A 20,162-nucleotide genomic window follows, 5' to 3' on the forward strand; every position below is an offset into this window, starting at 1 on the left:
CTTATTTTTTGTTTTCAAATTCTGGTTTCTTGTAAAACAAATCTACGAATTTCAACAAGATTTTTTGTGGCGAATTTTCATTAGGAATATTTAAGTATTTTTATAGTCTATTTTCCTGAGCGAGGGAAAAATTCACAATAAATAGAGCAATGAAATCTTGCCATTTTTGTTGCGATGAAGCATTGAGTAAGATGATGCAATGAAGCATTGAATGGTGACCGTATATCACCCATTAATGCACATTTCATTGCTACAATAAAACAATGCTACATTGCATTCATAAAATGGAATTAAAGCATTACTGTACGCATATTGCAGAATAAAAGCAATGATGCATTGCACTCGTTGAATTAAAGTTAAAATACGGTAATACCTTAATGCTTGTGGTGTTACTTTGACAGATACGCGTATTTCGACCTCAACTGTAAGGCCGTCTTCAGTGTCGTGTACTAGACTCTTTCGAGTAATATCACAAGGCCAAATCGGCCAGAAAATCGTAGGACCATCGTGTGACCTCAGAAAATGAAGTAGACGCTTTTGGAGGCATTCCTTTAGGTAAACCTGTCCATTGATCGTTCCAGTTGTCACGAATGGGATGCTTCGCTTTCCACACGTCAAATTGCTTACCAAATCATATATTTTTTGGCAAACTTTGACATCTTCTGCTTACTAACGTCCTCAGGGACATCGAATTTATAATCAGTAGAGAAAAACTGGAGCCCCGGAAGCTGCCGGAAGTCTGCTTTTACATACGTCTCATCATCCATAACGAGGCAATGTGGTTTTGTCAACATCTGGGTGTGAAGCTTCCGTGCACGTGTTTTTACTTACCGTATTCTGTCGTTCATCGCGATTAGGCGCCTTTTGGACTTTGTACGTAGGTAGTCCTTCACGTTTTTTCGCATCTTGCACAAAAGTTTTGGATATATTCAGTTTCTTCGCCACACCTCGAACTGAACTGTTGGAATTCCTCTTGAAAGCTTGAACTATCCGTTTGTGATGCTTAACACTATACAAAGATCCATTTTTTCCACTTTTTACTTTTCGATCGATGGTCAAACGTTCGTGGTACCAATTTAAAACACGAGACATCGTAGAATGTACCATTTCCAGCTTTCTTCTGATGACACGATGAGATCGATCCGGATTTTCGCAAAACGTGCGCAAAATTTCTTCATAGCGCTGCTATTCTTCTGACTCCATCTTCACAGCGATTGCACATCTGCTAGTGAAACTTACACACCGTAAACAAATTCATATTGAACAAATTACACCCAAAATTTCAATAGAAAATACTCAACGGGTAAAAAGTTACAGCCATTTAAAAGTTGTACAATTTTATCAAGTAACCACTATCTCATTGAATAGCCTTTTTGAACTTACAGGGCTATTATGCGGCCAACTCTATAGTCGCACGACCATATGCGCTCCTGCAAAATGTATGCTTCTCATAATCACTATTTCCAAAATCGTATAAAAATTGACTCATTTATCTTCTTCTCTTCTTCCGCAGAGGACATCAAGGAGGAACTCAAAGAGGCCGGTCAAACCGAGCCGAATGGCGAAGTTCCGGTCCCGTCGGCGGCGCTGCCGCTACCAAAGAACGATTCGGCCAACATCATCAATGCCGAGAAGTACTTCCTCCCGTTCGAGTTGGCCTGCCAGAGCAAAACCCCGCGGATCGTTGTGACGGCGCTGGATTGTCTGCAGAAGCTGATCGCCTACGGACACCTCACCGGAAACATTCCGGACTCGTCAAATCCCGGCAAGTTTCTGATCGATCGGATTGTTACTACGATTTGCAACTGTTTCATGGGACCGCAAACGGACGAAGGGGTTCAACTGCAGATCATCAAAGCCCTGCTGACGGTGGTCACTTCGCAGTATGTCGAGGTACACGAGGGGACAGTTTTGCAGGGAGTGCGCACCTGTTACGATATCTACCTGTCGAGCAAGAACTTGATCAATCAGACTACGGCGCGGGCTACGCTGACGCAGATGTTGAACGTGATTTTCACCCGGATGGAAAACCAAGCCTACGAGATGGGTCCGAGTGGGATGAGTGCCATCGGGTCGCCTACCACTGGGCAAGATGAATCTCCGAATGTGGTCGAGGAGAAACATCCAGATTACGACATGGTACGCGGAATAGTGGATGAAATTGTCGACAACGTTATGGTAGCTGTGGCGGCCGCTGCTGAAGAAAACTCCAAAGCTAATTCAACTGGTTCCGAAGAGGCTGGAGATGCCGAAACGGGAAGCATCGGTGGAGTGTCCAACAACGGAACGGATAATACTTCGATTGCACGGGTACCCTCGCAGGAAAGCATGGAGGTGACCAGCGAGAACGACAGTATCGTCACGGCAAAGTTCACCCACATTCTGCAGAAGGATGCATTTCTGGTGTTCCGAGCTCTGTGTAAACTGTCGATGAAACCTCTCCCAGAAGGACATCCGGATCCCAAATCTCACGAGCTGCGGTCGAAGATTCTTTCGCTGCATTTGTTGCTTTCGATTCTCCAGAACGCAGGGCCGGTTTTCCGCTCGAACGAGATGTTCATCATGGCCATCAAACAATACTTGTGCGTAGCATTGTCCAAAAATGGGGGTAGTTCCGTCCCAGAGGTTTTTGAGCTATCACTGTCGATCTTTGTCGCTTTACTTTCCAACTTTAAAATCCACTTGAAGAAGCAGATTGAAGTGTTTTTCAAGGAGATATTCTTGAACATTCTGGAAGCTAACAGTTCATCGTTTGAGCATAAGTGGATGGTAATCCAGGCACTGACACGGATTTGTGCCGATGCCCAGAGCGTCGTCGATATCTATGTGAATTACGATTGCGATTTCTCCGCCGCCAATTTGTTTGAACGGTTGGTCAACGATCTGTCGAAGATTGCTCAAGGAAGGCAGGCGCTGGAATTGGGAACCTCGGTTAATCAGGAGAAATCGATGCGCATTCGAGGATTGGAGTGTTTGGTTTCGATCCTGAAGTGTATGGTCGAATGGAGTAAAGATTTGTACGTAAATCCCAACTCGCAGACGACGTTGGGAGACCCACCACCGCCGGCGGTAACTAGCGCGAGAAGTCCAGACGAGAACCATGAACCGATGAAGTCTCATGGCGGATCAACTGTCAGTATCAACTCAGTAGGAAGCACCAACACATCCGGCGGAAATCGAGAAGTGCTGGATCTTCCGTATGAATTGGAAGAGCGAAAGCAGAGGAAGGAAGTGATGGAGATGGGAATCGACATGTTCAATAGGAAACCTAAGAAGGGGATTCAGTTCTTGCAGGAGCGAGGGCTGCTCGGAACAAGCAATGAGGATGTGGCCAAATGGTTACACGAGGATGAACGGCTGGACAAGACCCAAGTGGGTGACTATCTGGGTGAGAATGACGATCAAAGCAAAGCTGTGATGTGCGCCTATATTGATGCTATGAACTTTGCCGAACTGGACATTGTGGCCGCGTTGAGATACTTCTTGGAAGGTTTTCGACTTCCCGGCGAAGCACAGAAGATTGATAGGTTGATGGAGAAATTCGCTAGCAGATACTGTGACTGCAATCCGAACAACACTTTGTTCGCCTCGGCTGATACAGTATACGTGCTGGCCTTCTCGGTGATTATGTTGACTACGGATCTGCACTCGCCTCAAGTCAAACACAAAATGACCAAGGAGCAGTACATCAAGATGAACCGAGGCATTAGTGATAATAAGGATCTACCGGAAGAGTACCTTTCGCAGATCTACGACGAAATAGCTGGGCATGAGATTAAGATGAAGAACACAGTGTCGAGTAAACCCGGCAAGCAGATCATTGTGAATGAGAAGAAGCGGAAACTCTTATGGAACGTTGAAATGGAAGCACTTTCCACGACGGCGAAGAATCTGATGGAATCGGTATCCCATGTGAAGGCTCCATTCACCTCAGCCAAACATCTGGAACACGTAAGACCAATGTTCAAGATGGCTTGGACCTCCTTCCTAGCAGCATTCTCCGTCGGGTTGCAAGACTGTGATGATCCGGAAATTGCTAGTCTTTGTCTAGATGGCATTCGTTGTGCCGTTCGAATTGCCTGCATATTCCAAATGACGCTGGAAAGAGATGCCTACGTGCAAGCGTTGGCACGCTTCACTCTTCTGACCGCCAATTCGCCCATCAACGAGATGAAGGCCAAGAATATCGACACCATCAAAACCTTGATCATGGTTGCACATACGGATGGAAACTATCTGGGAACGAGTTGGTTAGACATCGTGAAGTGCATTTCTCATCTGGAGTTGGCTCAGTTGATAGGAACTGGGGTGCGACCTGAATTCCTGTCTGGCCCTGCCTCCCATCGGGATGCCCTAGACCCCACGGCCAAAGAGCACATTGGAGAAACCAGTTCTCAGAGTATAGTAGTTGCCGTGGACCGAATATTTACCGGATCGATTCGACTCGATGGTTATGCGATCGTTGATTTTGTTAAAGCATTGTGCCAAGTTTCGTTGGATGAGTTGACCCGACCGCAGCCTCGGATGTTCTCGCTACAGAAAATTGTCGAAATTTCCTATTACAACATGGGCCGTATTCGTCTGCAGTGGTCCCGAATATGGCAGATTTTGGGCGAGCATTTTAACGCAGTCGGTTGCAATATCAATGAGGAGATCGCCTTTTTCGCGCTGGATTCTTTGAGGCAGCTATCGATGAAGTTTATCGAGAAGGGAGAATTTACGAACTTCCGATTCCAGAAAGACTTTTTGCGACCATTCGAACATATTATGAAGAAAAACAATTCGCCGGCGATTAGGGATATGGTCGTTCGATGCGTGGCGCAAATGGTCAATTCTCAAGCTCACAACATCAAATCCGGTTGGAAGAACATTTTCTCGGTGTTTCATCTGGCGGCCGGTGATCACGATGGTTCAATAGTTGAGCTGGCCTTTTTGACGACTGGGAAAATCATAACAGATTTATATCAATCACAATTCCCAATAATGATAGATTCATTCCAAGATGCTGTGAAGTGTTTGTCTGAGTTTGCTTGCAACGCCAAGTTCCCGGATACCAGCATGGAAGCGATAAGACTGGTCCGGACATGTGCCCTGTGCGTGAACGACGCCCCAAATTTGTTTGCTGAGCATGCCGGTATGGAAAATGATGTTTCGGTTCCAGAGGAAGATCGTGTTTGGGTTCGCGGGTGGTTCCCAATGCTATTTTCACTATCCTGTGTTGTGAACCGATGCAAACTAGACGTTAGGACACGTGGATTAACGGTACTCTTCGAGATAGTCAAAACGCACGGCGATGCGTATAAACCAAACTGGTGGCGTGATCTGTTCAACATTTTGTTCCGAATTTTCGATAACATGAAGCTCCCGGAGCACTACTCAGAGAAAGCCGAATGGATGACCACAACTTGCAATCACGCCTTGTACGCAATAGTAGATGTTTTTACCCAATACTTTGATGTACTTGGGCCGATGCTATTGAAGGATCTGTACTGTCAACTCCATTGGTGTGTCCAGCAGAACAATGAACAGCTAGCCCGATCTGGAACGAACTGTTTGGAAAACCTCGTCATATCTAATGGTCTCAAGTTCAATGAGGACACTTGGGACAAAACTTGCCAATGCATGTTGGATATATTCAATAGTACATTGCCGAACGAATTACTCACATGGAAGCCAGATCCGCATCCGCAAATCATCAACCACGCTTCGCATTATCCGCAGAATGGAGACATTCCACGGCACGGCATTCTCAAACGAACCCCTTCGCAGCATTCTGTTCATAATCTATTGGAAGACCCCTCGATGAAAGCAACGGAACTTAACCAAACCGCCACGCTCTTCTCCAATCTTCTCATCAAGTGTGTTGTTCAGCTGGAACTGATTCAAACCATCGACAACATCATCTTCTTCCCGGCAACTTCCCGCAAGGAAGATGCCGAAACACTTGCCCAGGCGGCAGCTGAACTGTCCCATTCTACTAGTGGCAGCATCGGATCAACCACGGGTTCCATTCTGAATCATTCGCTTTCGACTGAGGAGTGCCAACGCGAAGAACAGGGCATGTACAGCTACCTAAACACCCCTCATTTGCTGCAGCTGATCGACTGCCTGATGCAGAGTCACAGGTTTGCGAAGAAATTCAACTCGAACCACGAGCAGCGCAACGTGCTGTGGAAGGCCGGCTTCAAGGGTTCGCTCAAGCCGAATCTGCTGAAGCAGGAAACGCAATCGTTGGCCTGCGTGCTGCGGATTTTGTTCAAAATGTACAGTGACGAGAGCCGACGACGCGACTGGCAGGACATCGAGCAACGGTTGATTGCCGTGTGCACGGAAGCGCTGGACTACTTCCTGTCGCTGCAAAGTGAACCGCATCGGGATGCGTGGACGTCGCTGTTGCTTCTGGTGATGACTCGATTGCTCAAGATGCCGGATTCGAGGGTGAGTATTTCGTAGACTTAATTTCATTTATTCAGTTAACTTCTAAACAATAATTTCACGTCCCAATACTCGATTCGTGGCCGTGTCTCTCCCTCCTCCATTCTGCCTCATGTTGTATACTTCCGGCGTTCGCTACTATCTTCATTGTAGACTTGGGCGAGTTCGTGGTCCATTTTTCCACGCCACACATCGTTCTTCTTCATACCGCCAATGATGAACCTAACCACACGACGGTCAAGAACCCCAAGTGCTTACCGATTCTCCTCGGACATAGTCAATGTTCAGTGCTTGTCGAAAACTACAAAACTATCGGTCACCTCGAAGATATCCCCGTTTATCGTGACACTGTTTCACTCGATTCCGTTTACTAGCATGTAACTATAACTATGTTTGACGCAATAACCTATAGTTCTGCCTTGCTGCTTCATGTTTCTGACGTGTGTACATTTCTCCACCTTTTCAAATATTCGGCCTACAATGTTTATATCGATCGCGAAGCAAACAAATTGACTGGATTTGTTGAGAATCGTAGGATACATTCTAACATAAGAATGAACGATTGATTAATATTCTAGCTGGCACAAACATTTAAAAAAATAAACAAAATGCACACACAATTCATTGGAGAAACTAAAACCAATGTTTGAGTTGCAGCAATGATTTTTGGATAGAAAAAAAATAACGTGAAGCAGCCTTCCACGGTGCATATCTGCACACTATTCTCGTCCGCAAGCTGGCGAATAAGTTCATTCCTCACGGTTAAACGCAAACTGGCCTTTCTTCCCAGTGATTGATGCCAATGCTGCTGCAGCCGGCGCTCGTCGCGAGTGGCTTGCTAGTCAGGCTAAGCACCTGCTCGACGAATTGAGCTGCGTGGCGAACTCGCCAAGGGCGAAAAGCCACTCAAATAAAGATGAATAATAATAATTGAGCTGCCGCTCCCGTAGAAGGGGGGGGGGGGGTCGAATCGAGACTGCAACAAATAAAAGAAAAGAGCCTTATTTTGAAAGCTCTTCCTTTATTACTTCCCGTGGTGGTTGATGATGTCCAAAAGAAAAGCGGTGCTCTTTCGAAGCGGTCGGATCAGTTTGATGTCTCGTATCGCGTCCTGATCGCCCTTGAGGTGACGTTTCGGGCTCTGTCGATGCTCGGATTGTTACCACTCACTGGTGCGATGCCTTCGGATTTCAATTGGCAAGCCGAATTCTCCTGCGGCGCTCGTTTTCGCGAATTCCTGCAGGGGGTTCCGATTGGCGATCTCTTCATTGCTGACGGTAGCGTGTCGCGTCGCGGGATATAATTTGCTGAGGTTTTCTCGCCAGCCAAAGACGTGAGTGCTGCTAGCGTGCTCCTCTGCGCAACTACTATTCCAAAATCGATTCCGGTTCGACGGCCGCAGCGGAGCGAATCTGCTACCGCAGGATTAGATCACTTCTGAGGCTTTTTTCAACCGGTATACGCGTGTGTGCGAAAGTGAGCAGTCTCGCAGCGGAAGTGGGGATCTGTCATTTTGTTTACAAGCTATTTTCTTCTGAGCTTTCTGTTTCAAGCAAGCGCCCTTCAGTAGTGTAATGGTTTGTTTAAAATCAGGTGGGTTTACAATTAACTCGATTGAAATAAAGTTTGCATACACCTCAAATTTACTTCATAACCGGACAAATTATTACCTAGCGTAACAATATGTTGCCACAATCACAAGACTTGGACCAAATAGGTCTGCGCCAAAGCGAGAAGATAAAAAATAATAATGAACAATAGGCGTAGTCCCCGGTAAGATTCTAACCATCTGGAGAGTTGCCAGTTTTGCTTTTATCAGTCTTGTGAGCTTCCTGAAAAAGCTGTTCTCTTTCCCAATTTTCATAGCAGGTCTCTTTTTATCTTCCCTAAAATTCTCTAGTTTTAATTGATGGTCTCTAAAGTCTCTTTGGTAAGGACTCTAAAGTCACTATTTTTCTTATTCTCCTTACAGTAAACACTGATGTAAAACTTTACAAAGAGAAACCTCCAGAGACTCCTACGAGATTACTCTCCAGGAATTTCCTCGTGGTAAAGCTTCAGGAGCGCTTCACGATTTCTCCAGATATTTGTTGTGGAATAGGGGAATATGGGGCAAGATGAGCACCCGGGGCAAGATGAGCACCCCTAGTTTGTGTCGTTCCTACCGAATTTTTTCAATAAATTATTTGGGGTTCTGATGAATATCATCAAATTGATATGACGGCCACAAATTTCAACTAAAAAATCAACAGCACAACGTAAATATTGTCAAAAATACATAGTAGTCCAAAAGTTTACCTTTTCATATAAGATTTGATCATCTAAAAGTGATATTTTTGTTGCGTAAACAAATTAATTCATAAATTTTTGGCCGTATAGTTATAGTATAATCTTCTGTAGATAATCAGGAGCAAAATTTTTATCAAATTTAAAAAATATTTCAATTATTTTGATTATAACAATAAGTTTTCACCCTTGGGGCAAGATGAGCACCATGTTCAAAATTAAGTAAAACTGTGAAATTATAGAACCACATTTAGCTGTGGGCTTGACTTACGGTATCCCCTTTGCACAAAACTATTTTTTCTAAAAAATATATGAACAAACAACAAATTTAATCATTTTCTAAGTAAAATCTTAGTAATTTATGAAAAGTTATTTATTTTTTGATTAATGTTTTAAAAACTAAGCTAGTTGAACATAAATACCATCAGAAATTAAAGATAAAATCTTCGGATATTACAAGCATTGCAAAATAATAGTTTTCTTTAGTAAATTGCATCTTTTTATGGGGGTGCCCATCTTGCCCCGCAGTATTTTTGACCGATGATAAAAAAGCTATTTTTTAACGTGATATTTGGAAAACTATTTATCATTTTTTAAAACTTTTAATGGTTAGAGGTCAAAGTAATACTGTAAAACATAAGGATGGTTACCAATTTTACCAAAATAAGAACGTTTAAGTAGGCTTAAATCGCGCTTATCCTTAGGGTGCTCATCTTGCCCCGCCTGACCCTACGTTTAGACACTCTAGAGATTTTTTAACAAATGGACTGGGTTGGTGGTCTGATGGCTACCACTTCTGCTTCATAAGCAGAAGGTCATGGGTTCAATCCCAGGCCCGTCCCTTTCCTCGTACTTTGTAGTTGTATATCTCTCACTTGCTTCTGTCTTCCATTCTAAATCTATCACACTCAAACTAATTCGTTCATAGCAAACGCTAGAACCAGAGACGGACAAGAAACCGTTTCCCTAACGCTTCCATTATTCCACGCGCATGCCTTTCCTTACGCCTGATACATAGGCAGTCTGCTAACCACAACAGCAAACCTCTCTGCCATGCTCTTCCCCCAAGCCATACACTCCGCATGAACTGGCGTAGATGCAGTCGGACTCCACGGTCTACAGTGGGCTAGTATAAGTGCAACATCATTTCCTCCCCCTTCCCCACATTGGTTTGCATTCTGACGTGGCAGGCGCCATTATAGCCTAAAAATAGAAGATCACCAGCACTTATACACTGAGGGTGTCTGTTAGTCCCAAGCAGTCATTCGGTTGGTTCCTTGTGTAAGTGCAGCTGATCTGGCGATACTGGAGTAGCATCCACGGGCGGCCAATCAAGCTCAAAAAAAAAAAAGCTCTAGAGATTTTTTAACAAATGCTTCCAGAAATCGCTCCTGAGATTTTTCAAAGGATAATTGAAGGAAGTTCTCCAGAATCTGCTTCAGGGAATCCAACAAAGTTATTTCCAATAATTTCCAAAAGGATTACTCTGAAAATTTCTCCATATAGGGTGCCGGTACCAATGGTTGTAATGTACCAGTAGATTGGACTATGGAATAAAACGTACATTTTTGAATAAAAACGACATGTGTTATTTTTGGTGAATAGATCGCCTCTAGTTTAGTCGATTTGCCAAATTTCAGCTTTTTATTCTATCAAAAAGTCATATAAATAATTAAGTTAACGCAAAAAATTTGCTCCCTTGCACCAATAGTTGCCGTCCAGTAGTGGATCAATGGTTAGAAGCAGTTTTTAAAATGGATGTATAAAAATGAAGAAAAGTCCCAGAGATGATCTTTATGCTTCATTCGAAAGATATTAGTTGCTGTTCCGAGGAAAAAATGTAAAACCTTTGTAAAAATTTACCATTTTGTTCAAAATTCCTTGTATCACTCTCGAACGTCTACTACTGGAGCACTAGCGCAACTACTGGAACACGTGTACCAATAGTGGCTCATGCGATTTAATGTTAAAAAGTTTTATCACTCTTTTTATATTTTTCCCATATAGTAGAGGTTGAATGAATTCTGTTCAAAATTTTCATTAGAAAATCCTATATACTATTCAGAGATTCAATTTAACTTGGATCAGCTTCATAAAATTCAATAGCAGGACAGTAATGTTTTACAGGTTTCTATTATTCTAATGCAAACATCAGCATATCAAAGTGTCTGAAGAGGAGAGGGTTCTTTAAAAACTTTTTTGAAGAATTCAGGAAACGCAGAATATTCTGAAAGGATCTTTGACCCACCTTTTGAAGGAAGCTCAACAAAAGTCTTTCATAAAAGAAGTCTCTTTGAAATTTCAGCCAAAAATAATTTATCAAGTTTGTCATAAACTTATTCAGGTATTATTTCTATAATAATTTACCAAGAAACTAGTACAGAAATTTATTAAGATATAGATTAAAAAATTTTACAAGAAATTTGGAAAAATCCACCAGACATCTTATGCGGATTCTCACTGGGATTTTTGAATGTTCTATTTTTAAATTCTCGATTCTGCCGAGAATACCACAAGAACGTCTAATAGTTCAGCTAAACTTTTTGTAAGGGTGACACGAATGCACCACTAGAGTAAAGTGCTCTGAATATCAATCTGAATCAAAAAGTAGTCCGTTGTTCATTATCAGCTTGGCGTGGTATTTATTACGTAACTTGTGTCCGTATCCCTGGAGTGCTGTCTTGAGTCGTAGTCGTAACACGCCAGGTAAATGTGTTCATAGAGTTTGGCTTCTTTTAAGAAGCTTAACAGAGCTGCTTCTGTGGAAGGATTATTGGTAAGCACATCTCTTATTCCGATAGCTATAGGTTGTTCTTAAGGATATATCGAGAACAATCAGCAAGAATGTGTCCAATAGACTCTCTAGTGCCAAAAGTATCACACATAACTTGACGGTATTGTCCTGAAGCCATATGGTCAACTCGAGTGTGTCCAGTTCCCATTCTAGATAGGATTCGCTGATCATTCCAGTTGCTCGTTTCACCCTTGACCTTGCGAAAGAAAAACTCTCTTTCTTCTTGCCATGATTCTGTCCATGCAGCTAAAATCAGTTATTTGACCCACATTTTCAAATCTTGAGAGTGTGCGTTTCTCCCCAAGGCAGCAAGTTGATCTGCTATTTTCATAACTTGTATTTCTTGTAGACGAGTTTGGCAGCTGTCTGTTTCCGTCTATTAGGCGGTGCAGACAAATGTCCTGCTTCTCTGGGCCCATCCTAATGAGTTCAGCTTCATTTACCATCCAGCTGCTTTATTGTTTTTGAGCTATTCAATGGCATCCCTAACCTTTCTCAAAGCGGAAACTGATTGATTTCAATCGTCCGGAGTACTAATGTTAGACATTTATTGAACCTCATTCCCCGCGCTATCAGCACCGTTCAAGAAGTACTGCTTTCACCTTTCGATCACCTCACGTTCGTCCTTGCTTCAGGTTGCTCCCATCCTTATCCCTGCAGATCTCGATTCGCAACACGAAGCCTTTGCGGGATACGAATACGTTGAGCTTTTGGTTGAACTTCTGCGTTTCTTGATACCGGCATAAGTAGAAGTTCCACTTCTTCGCACTCCTCCTCCAGGTGGCGTTTTTTTCTCCCGAAATAGGCGGGTCTGCTGTTGCCGGTTTTTTCTACGAATGACCTATTATTCGAGGCGGCGAAATCAATCAGTCGTAGACAAGTCTCATTCGTCACCTGGTAGCCACTGAAGCATGGTTTTGCTTTGTCATATCAGCGGTCCTTTACTTTGAATCGAAATTCTAGATCCGTTCTGGGTAGCTACATGATTAGGCACTTTTTGTTATTCAATTAATTTATTATTATTATTATCAAAAAGGTGAATAAATTTGAACTATCTGAAATGTAAAACTGTTTCTCTAATTATCTTTATATTCTACTTACCTATGTATTCCAGTTTGCTGCCCACATCTCCAGCTATTACGTGCTAATGTGCGATCTGATGTGCTTCGACCTGAAACCGGAACTGCGGACCGTTCTGCGGCGCGTCTTTCTGCGCATCAGTCCGGTGTTTGGAATCTCTAGTACCGCCAACAGTGCCACCTAGTATCGCCGGAAGAGTGGTGTCTCGTTGCCGGTGGTTCAACCGGGAGCGCATCACCATCGAAGCGCCAAGCAACCGTGCCGACATGAAGAGCATTATTCTTTGGCCGCAGTTCGGAGAGGATCGTTCGGTGGAGCTCTAGTCCCACACCACCAACATAGCAATATTGTCCCAAACGGTGACTACCCTGGCAGTCGGCACGGAAGTTCGAGCGGTAGCGTACCCCCGGCGCTTCATCAGCAGGCCCGAAACAGTTGGAATAAAAAACCAAGGTTGTAGTCATTTTACTGGGATTTTTTAGCTTATTTGTATCCATACATTATGTATGCTACTGTAAACAAGAAATACTTTTTCAAGTATTTTTATTTTGTACTAAATTATTATTCATATACCTATATATAAAATCGATCATTGTCTGTGGTACTGATGTAGACAAAATATAAATTATTCCGCAGATTCTAGATGAGTAATTCTCACTGAAACCTGGCCGCCATCGGTGCATATCGTTAGAATTCATAGTTTTGCCATTGTTCGCTGGAATATGTTAAAAACTAGATGGGAACCATTTCGGACAACTCATATTGGTGGACCCCTCTAGCCAGTTAGCTAAACTGTTTGCCAATAAGCTTAGTTTCGACAACTCTTAGGTACAAGACTAGAAGCTGGTCGCTTTTTAGAGAGCTGATCAATATTTTCTATTTTAAAATAACTTTATTTTTAATGAAAGATCTCTAAAGCCTCTTTTTAACCAAAAATGTTTGCTTGCCGTGAACAATTCTTGAGCACTTTATTGCTTACCTAGTTTTTCTAGCTGCTCTTACTAATTTTTTCTCAGTTTCCTGATGATGGCTTTCGAATTTAAAAAGTGCGATGCACTAATGATAAAAAACAGATTTTCTGATAAAATTCAAAATGGCGGCCAAATTGAAAATGCCGGGAAATTTGTTTTTACTTCGAATAAGTTTCACTCTTCCTTCATCTCTAACGATGCTACTAATTTTCTTATGAGTTGTAAGAGAAACTCGCGAAGAGGAAATACCTGAGATTCATGAAAATGGGATGTTTCGAAAACTGATTAACTTACGAGGGGTCCACCCACTTGAGTGTTAACCAAAATGCTTCTAATCTAGTTTTGGCATATTCCAGCAAACTTAGCCAAAAATTTGAATTCTTACTATAATTTGAATTCTTTCTATATGTTCCGATGGCGGTCTGATTTCAGAGAGAATCACTCAGCTGCAAACTATTTGTTCCTCTTTTCCGTGCCGTTAGGTAAAATTCTAAAAAGTAACAATGACTAGTATGAAAATGTCATTAAATTTTATAATTATTACAAATGTGATTTTCCGTAATCAAGTCCAGGTGTAAATATCCTTGAACGACAGTCAATAAAAATGATACCTAACGAAACGGAGAAACAAAACCGCTAAAATAAACCAATTTAGCTGCAACGTTTTGATTTCACGCAAACTTTTGGATACATTTTTGAGCGATGAGATGAGAGTGGCAAGCCGAAGTTGTGTCTTCTTTTTTGTGCTTATTTTCTAAAAGGAAAAAATGATTTCAAGCAAAATTCACAACGTTGGAAATAGACTACATTCTCTAGAGGACAAAGTGAACAGTAGGAAATAGTCAAACGAGAAACCTTACTAGAAAATCACTAGCAGTAAAATCTCTTGAAAAGCAAGCAAATCAAAATACCGAATACAACTTACCATTTTTCTCACCCAACTTTCCTAACCGTAGCTTTACAACACTATCTATAACAGTAGACTTCGGCAACCGAAACCGGACCGAACACGTGTTTCAGAATGAAACACTTTAAACTTAAACAAAACTTCTAAGCTCTGATTAGTCGATATCGTCAAACTAAAACAAATGGATGCGGAAGCAAGCAGCAGATGTGTAATTTAATTCAATTGAGTATAAGAAACAATATTTATAGTCAGGATGTGTTACTGATAGTGGAAATTCTCTAAATACAAACAAAAAAATAGAAGCTAAATTGAGCAACAACAGGCCAAGTGAAGCGAACGTACGTATGAGATATTGCACTGCTTAGAGGTTTAACTAAAACTACATAATTATCGATCATTCGTGCACTCTGCATTATTTTGTTGGTTTTTGTGAAACACAAGAAGGACACAATGGGTAAGAGATGAAGAGAAGAAAGAGGTGAGCCCATGGTGGCGCGATTTTTGTTTTCTGTTATTGTAAGCAACAATAATGATGAATATACAGTATATTATACATTTACATGCATATTAGGTATCGTAAATAGAAACGCTAGTAAAATCCTGGGCATTATTTTTTTTATCCGAAAATTCATGATCAATTGATATAGTCAACCCTCAACAACTCGATATTGAAGGGACCATAGAGTTGGGAAGTAGAAGACCGCTTGAGGGTAGAAGACCGCTTGAGGGTATCAGAAATATTATCGGAATGCATTCACTATTATTTTACAACTTCAGAAAAAAAAATTGTGTAAAGATTCATTACGCAACTCAAATCAGTTACGTAATGAGAAAGCGTTGCGTAATGAATCATTACAGCACTGGTTTCAGTTGCGTAATGGCTATTCCCGCACTGCATGCTTCAGTGCAGGAAAGTAGGCCGTTTCAAGACAGATTGGCGTGATCAAAAACAGCCTATTACGATGAGAAATGACAAAAAAAGAATGTTTCACGAGAATCGGGTGAGTATAGACTGTTGTAGATTTGATAGTTCAAAAACAGCCTTAACAGACTTAAGGGGAAAATAACCATCATCGTTTTACAATTTTTCAAAACCAGTTTTTTTGCTCAAAATTGGAGCAATGGATTCTTGAGCCTTAATGAGTGCTGTAAACTATTAAATGTAGGCATCACACGCTTTAAATAATTTATGTGCAGATTATGGTCAAAAATTCAGAATGTTTTGGAATGGTCTAAGCATTATTCTAGGTTATTTATTGCGCATTTCTTTCATCACTGGACTATTGCAGAAGTTTTTACAAGTGCGGGAACGCCAGTAAAAGTGCGCGATTGCATCAAATCGAGTTGGTGTCTTCAGCGGGGTTATTCATCGCAGTCCAGAGAATAAGTGCTCCGAAGACACCAACATTATTCAATGCAATCCCGGCACTTTTATTTGCATTTGCGCACTTATGAAGCCGCACTTCGCAGTCCAGTAGTGAAAGACATACACAATATACATTTCTAAATCCCCTGGTGCTTCGTAACTTATTACAAATAACTTGTCTGCAGAGTTGCCACATTTATATCTGTATAGAAGCATGAGCATGAGCATGATTGACCGCCAGCAGTTGCAAGAACAGCTGTACTTACACAGGGAACTACTAACAGACGCTACTCGGGATCAGTATCATCCTCTCAATGTGTAAATACTGGTGCTCTTATTATTATAATAGCGTAGCGTTAGCGTTAGCGTTAGCGTAGTTACGGTATACTTCGTAGATTGGATACTAGCAACATTTATTTTTATTTTTGATAATCTTATTCAGACTGCCTTCAAGAACAAGGAAGGGGAGTATTCCTTGATCCAATCTTAGATAAGAAGACCAAAACCATAAATATCGCTATTCCTGGCCACGCCCATCTTTACCGTAACTTGGGATAGAGGAAGGAAATGTTGATGTAGCACTTACTTAATGAGAGGCCACCGACTCAGCGACACCCTCATAAGTGCTACGGAGGTAGGGGTTGGGAGAGGTAAAAGGTCAGGATTCGCTTTGAAAGCTAGCGATAGACACAAAGCAGTTTTTGTTTAAGTGTTTTTAATTTAATCTTGTGAATGCCGGCAATCAAAGAGAAGATATTTGTCTTATTTAAGTTGTATGGTTAATTAGAATCCGTTTTAAATGATTATGTCTACGACGAATCAAGTGTGGGTATCTGCTTATTAATGATTTAAAAGCAGAACCGATCCCTCGAGGGTCATCGGTAGAAAAAAAGAAAAAAAAAAAAAGAACAAAAACAAAACCGTCGCGTAAGACTTGCAGTATTTTTTGAACCAGGTATTCGAAAATTGAACATTAGGAACAAAAAAACGTATTCAGCTCATAAAAAAAAGAAACGAACAGACGCGCATCTTTGTGTTTTAACTTTAAAAGCTCAAAAACCGAGTAATCTCGAACTGATGATGCACGACACACAAAAAACAGAACGTTCCCGCGGCAGTTATTAGGATTGAACTATTGCTAACAATATTCAGATAATAATTTGGAACAAACTCACCGGATCTCCTAATTGGGTATAGCTGCTAAAGATGACCAATCTTTCCAACAGTGCTTTGTATTACCACGTACACTAAACTTTTAGGCGCAGGGAGCATAATTTCACTAGAGGGAAACCGAACGTCCCAACTGCACACCACAACACATTACCCCTTCGGAAACCGATCTACTCGTCCTTCTGTGTACTATATGATTTCAACTACATTTTTCACCATAAACAAATTGCTGATATAATCTTATCAGCCAAACTAAATTCACAAGCCGAATCGAAACTTGAAGAGCGCGAGAAAAAATGCAGCAAATTTTTAGAAACCCGGTCACATAGAATCCTGGTGCTCTTATTATTATAATAAACAATAACGGCGCCGGCTGCGTCCGAATGCAGGTCAATTTGGGAATGGGAGGAAAATGTTGACGTGTTACTTGCTTTATAGAAGCCGAGGAGTCCTCTGCACTTCCACAAGAAAACACTGGGAGTTTGGATATGGGAAAGGATTCGTTTTGGTAAACAATAAATATATAATTCGAAATGAATACGTGAGCATATACACGAATGACCGCACTATCCAAACCAGACACGATACTGATTTCGTTGCTCGCTCGACAGGAGCATACAACAGGTTCAACGTATCAAACTCTACTGACGCGTTTTTTTTTTGTTTTTCACCGGCGCATTTCGTGTTTTCTTCCGCGCAACGCGAACCGGACACAATCAATCCGGATTCCGTCGCTCGCCCACAAGGAACATGCAACAGATTCAACGGATCCAACACTACTGACGCGTTTGTTTTTCTATTCACCGGCACACTTCGTTTTTTCTTCCGCGCAGCGCAAACTGGACACAATAGATGCGGATTCCGTCGCTCGCCCACAAGGAGCATGCAACAGATTCAACGGATCCAACACTACTCCAAATAACTTGTCTACAGAGTTGCCACATTTATACCTGTATAGAAGGCTCAAAAATCTTTTTCATCTGTACCAGGAACTCTAATGTCGAATTCGTTTTTGAACCTGGGTTGGAACTGGCGCAACCCGTTCTGAATCACAGTTTCAACCCCAACCCGATTCACGTTCGACCGGACTACAATTTGCTTGACATTTGTTTGTTTATGTGTTGATCACCGACCCAGTTCCTAAAAACGAAAACGACATAAAAATCTATACCTAAAGTCTGTACCACATTCAACATATTTTTTGGAAGAAACTGTTACCGTTGAGAAGATCCCAATTTGTTTATTTATTTTTCAGAATAATTGTTAATATTTGTTGTTAGTTTGTTGTTTAGTAAAATTACATTAATTGTTAGAACTATGAAGAAATGTTAATAAAATTGTTATATGGTTGTTATGTTATTATTAATTGTTATTTAAATGTATTACTCCGGTATTAGTAGTGAGCCAAAAAGGGGAACACGGTCAGCCATAAGGTATGCCACGTCAAAAAGGGAATAACAGAAAGGGTACGGAAAAGGGAACATGATGAGCAGGCTACTGGGTTGAAAAGCGCTAAGCAAAAGGTCTATTCCAATCTAGATCTCAGCGAGACCATACGGAAATATTCCGAATTTAAAGTGACCGTTATTAGAAGAAAGTTTTAAGTGCATAGACCGTTCGAATCAGGTAGGCGTAGCTTCGATACAAACGGTATCCACAATACCCAATAGCCTTCCTAACGCCCTATCCATAACCCTACTGCCAGGACCCGTTATCGTTTGCCTGAAGAATTTAGCAAAGGCTCCCACGACCCGTCTAAACCCGTGGTGAACCCCTGTAGCTGCCCTGAAGGCCCGCCTAAGTTCCAAGGATCACACCATGGATACCTAAAGCCGACCATTGGAAACCCCGACGCCCTAGGAAGCTGGCGCAACCCGTGAAGGTACCGGTATCAACCCCAACGCGGAGACCATTGGGTAGGGTGACCAATTTCTGGAGATTCAAAATCAGGACTATTTGCAATTATCACAATTTTCCTGTACAAATTTTATTTTGTCTCAAATTCTGAACATGACTCATATTCCGAACAGCAGTGATTACAAATATTTTAATTTTTTCAATATTTAACGTTGAGGACTTGTGGCGTACGATCTCGAGAAACTTCTAATAAGCGGGTATGAGCACAAGCATAATTTATAATTAGCTTTTTTCCAAGACAATAATCTATCACTTTTCCGAAGACACTAGTGTATTTTGACTTCTGTTTTTACCGACAAGTATTTTCTCAAAGTTATTGTTTGAAGTCTGTCAAACACCACAGTAGAAGTAGAAATTTACATCGAGCATCTCGTCAGTAATCCTTTAAGAATCTACTGAGGGTCTCTGAACAGCAATTTATCTATTGAGTCCAGGAAATCCTGCAAGAATCTCCCCAACAATGTACCGATATTTTAAAAGAAATCTGCAAAGTGTCTGATCAAGATTCTGCAAGGAAATTGCTAAGAATGTCAAAAAACAGTCTACAAATGTCAAAAGTATATTTCATAGAATCTAAAAAAAAAAAAAAACATTTGAAGTCTGCTTAAAGTCTTTTCAGAGATATATCAAAGATCGAGGAAATGTCGCTTGGATTCTTTGAATCATGGTTTCAAAAGGAATGTGCTAAGAATCTTTTTAGAATTTTCACAAAGAAGCTTACATTAAGTTTTCATTGAGATCTCGTGATAATTTGCTAAGGATCTTGCTAGAAATTCATGAAGCGTTCTACAAAACATAATCAAAGTTTTTGGGAGAAATCTAGCAAAGATTTTCACTAAAAATCGGCAGTTTTTTCAACACGATTCTAAGAGTAATTCGTCAAGAACTCACGGAGGGCTCACCTAGTTGAATTTTATAGGTTTGGCCATGCTGTTTGAAAACATTAACTTTACTGAAAAATCAAATAGTCGCAGTGATGATACGCCCAACACAAGAACAAAAAACACACTTAAATTCTTTTTTTTAATTATGAATCGTGGTTTACGGCTAACCAGCCGAGTGGAAGTTTAACAACTACCGAAAAGCTAAACATTACATATAGTTTGCAATTGAATTAAATGGACAAATTGATGTGAAGTTTTGCGAAAAAGTTACACGTCTTCTCAGTGAGAATCGAACTCACGACTCCCCGATCTCTAGTTGGGGCGCGTTACCACTACGCCATGAGAGGACTCA

The 20,162-nt window shown here is 41.3% G+C and overlaps 1 protein-coding gene across 5 annotated transcripts in view; it reads left to right on the forward strand.

Annotated features, from left to right (window-relative positions):
* Positions 1 to 13,237, forward strand: part of LOC5577114 (brefeldin A-inhibited guanine nucleotide-exchange protein 1) — a 32,752-nt gene extending 19,515 nt beyond the window's left edge. For all 5 annotated transcript variants that reach the window (XM_021845808.1, XM_021845811.1, XM_021845807.1 and 2 more), the window contains exons 3-4: positions 1,514 to 6,438; positions 12,630 to 13,237. In XM_021845808.1, coding sequence (XP_021701500.1) covers positions 1,514 to 6,438; positions 12,630 to 12,779 — 5,075 coding nt within the window. In that variant the 3' untranslated portion in view covers positions 12,780 to 13,237. The remainder of the gene's footprint in view (positions 1 to 1,513; positions 6,439 to 12,629) is intronic.
* The last annotated feature ends 6,925 nt before the right edge of the window (positions 13,238 to 20,162 follow it).

This window comes from Aedes aegypti, chromosome 2, assembly GCF_002204515.2.
Source record: "Aedes aegypti strain LVP_AGWG chromosome 2, AaegL5.0 Primary Assembly, whole genome shotgun sequence".
Classification (NCBI taxonomy): Eukaryota; Metazoa; Arthropoda; class Insecta; order Diptera; family Culicidae; genus Aedes; species Aedes aegypti.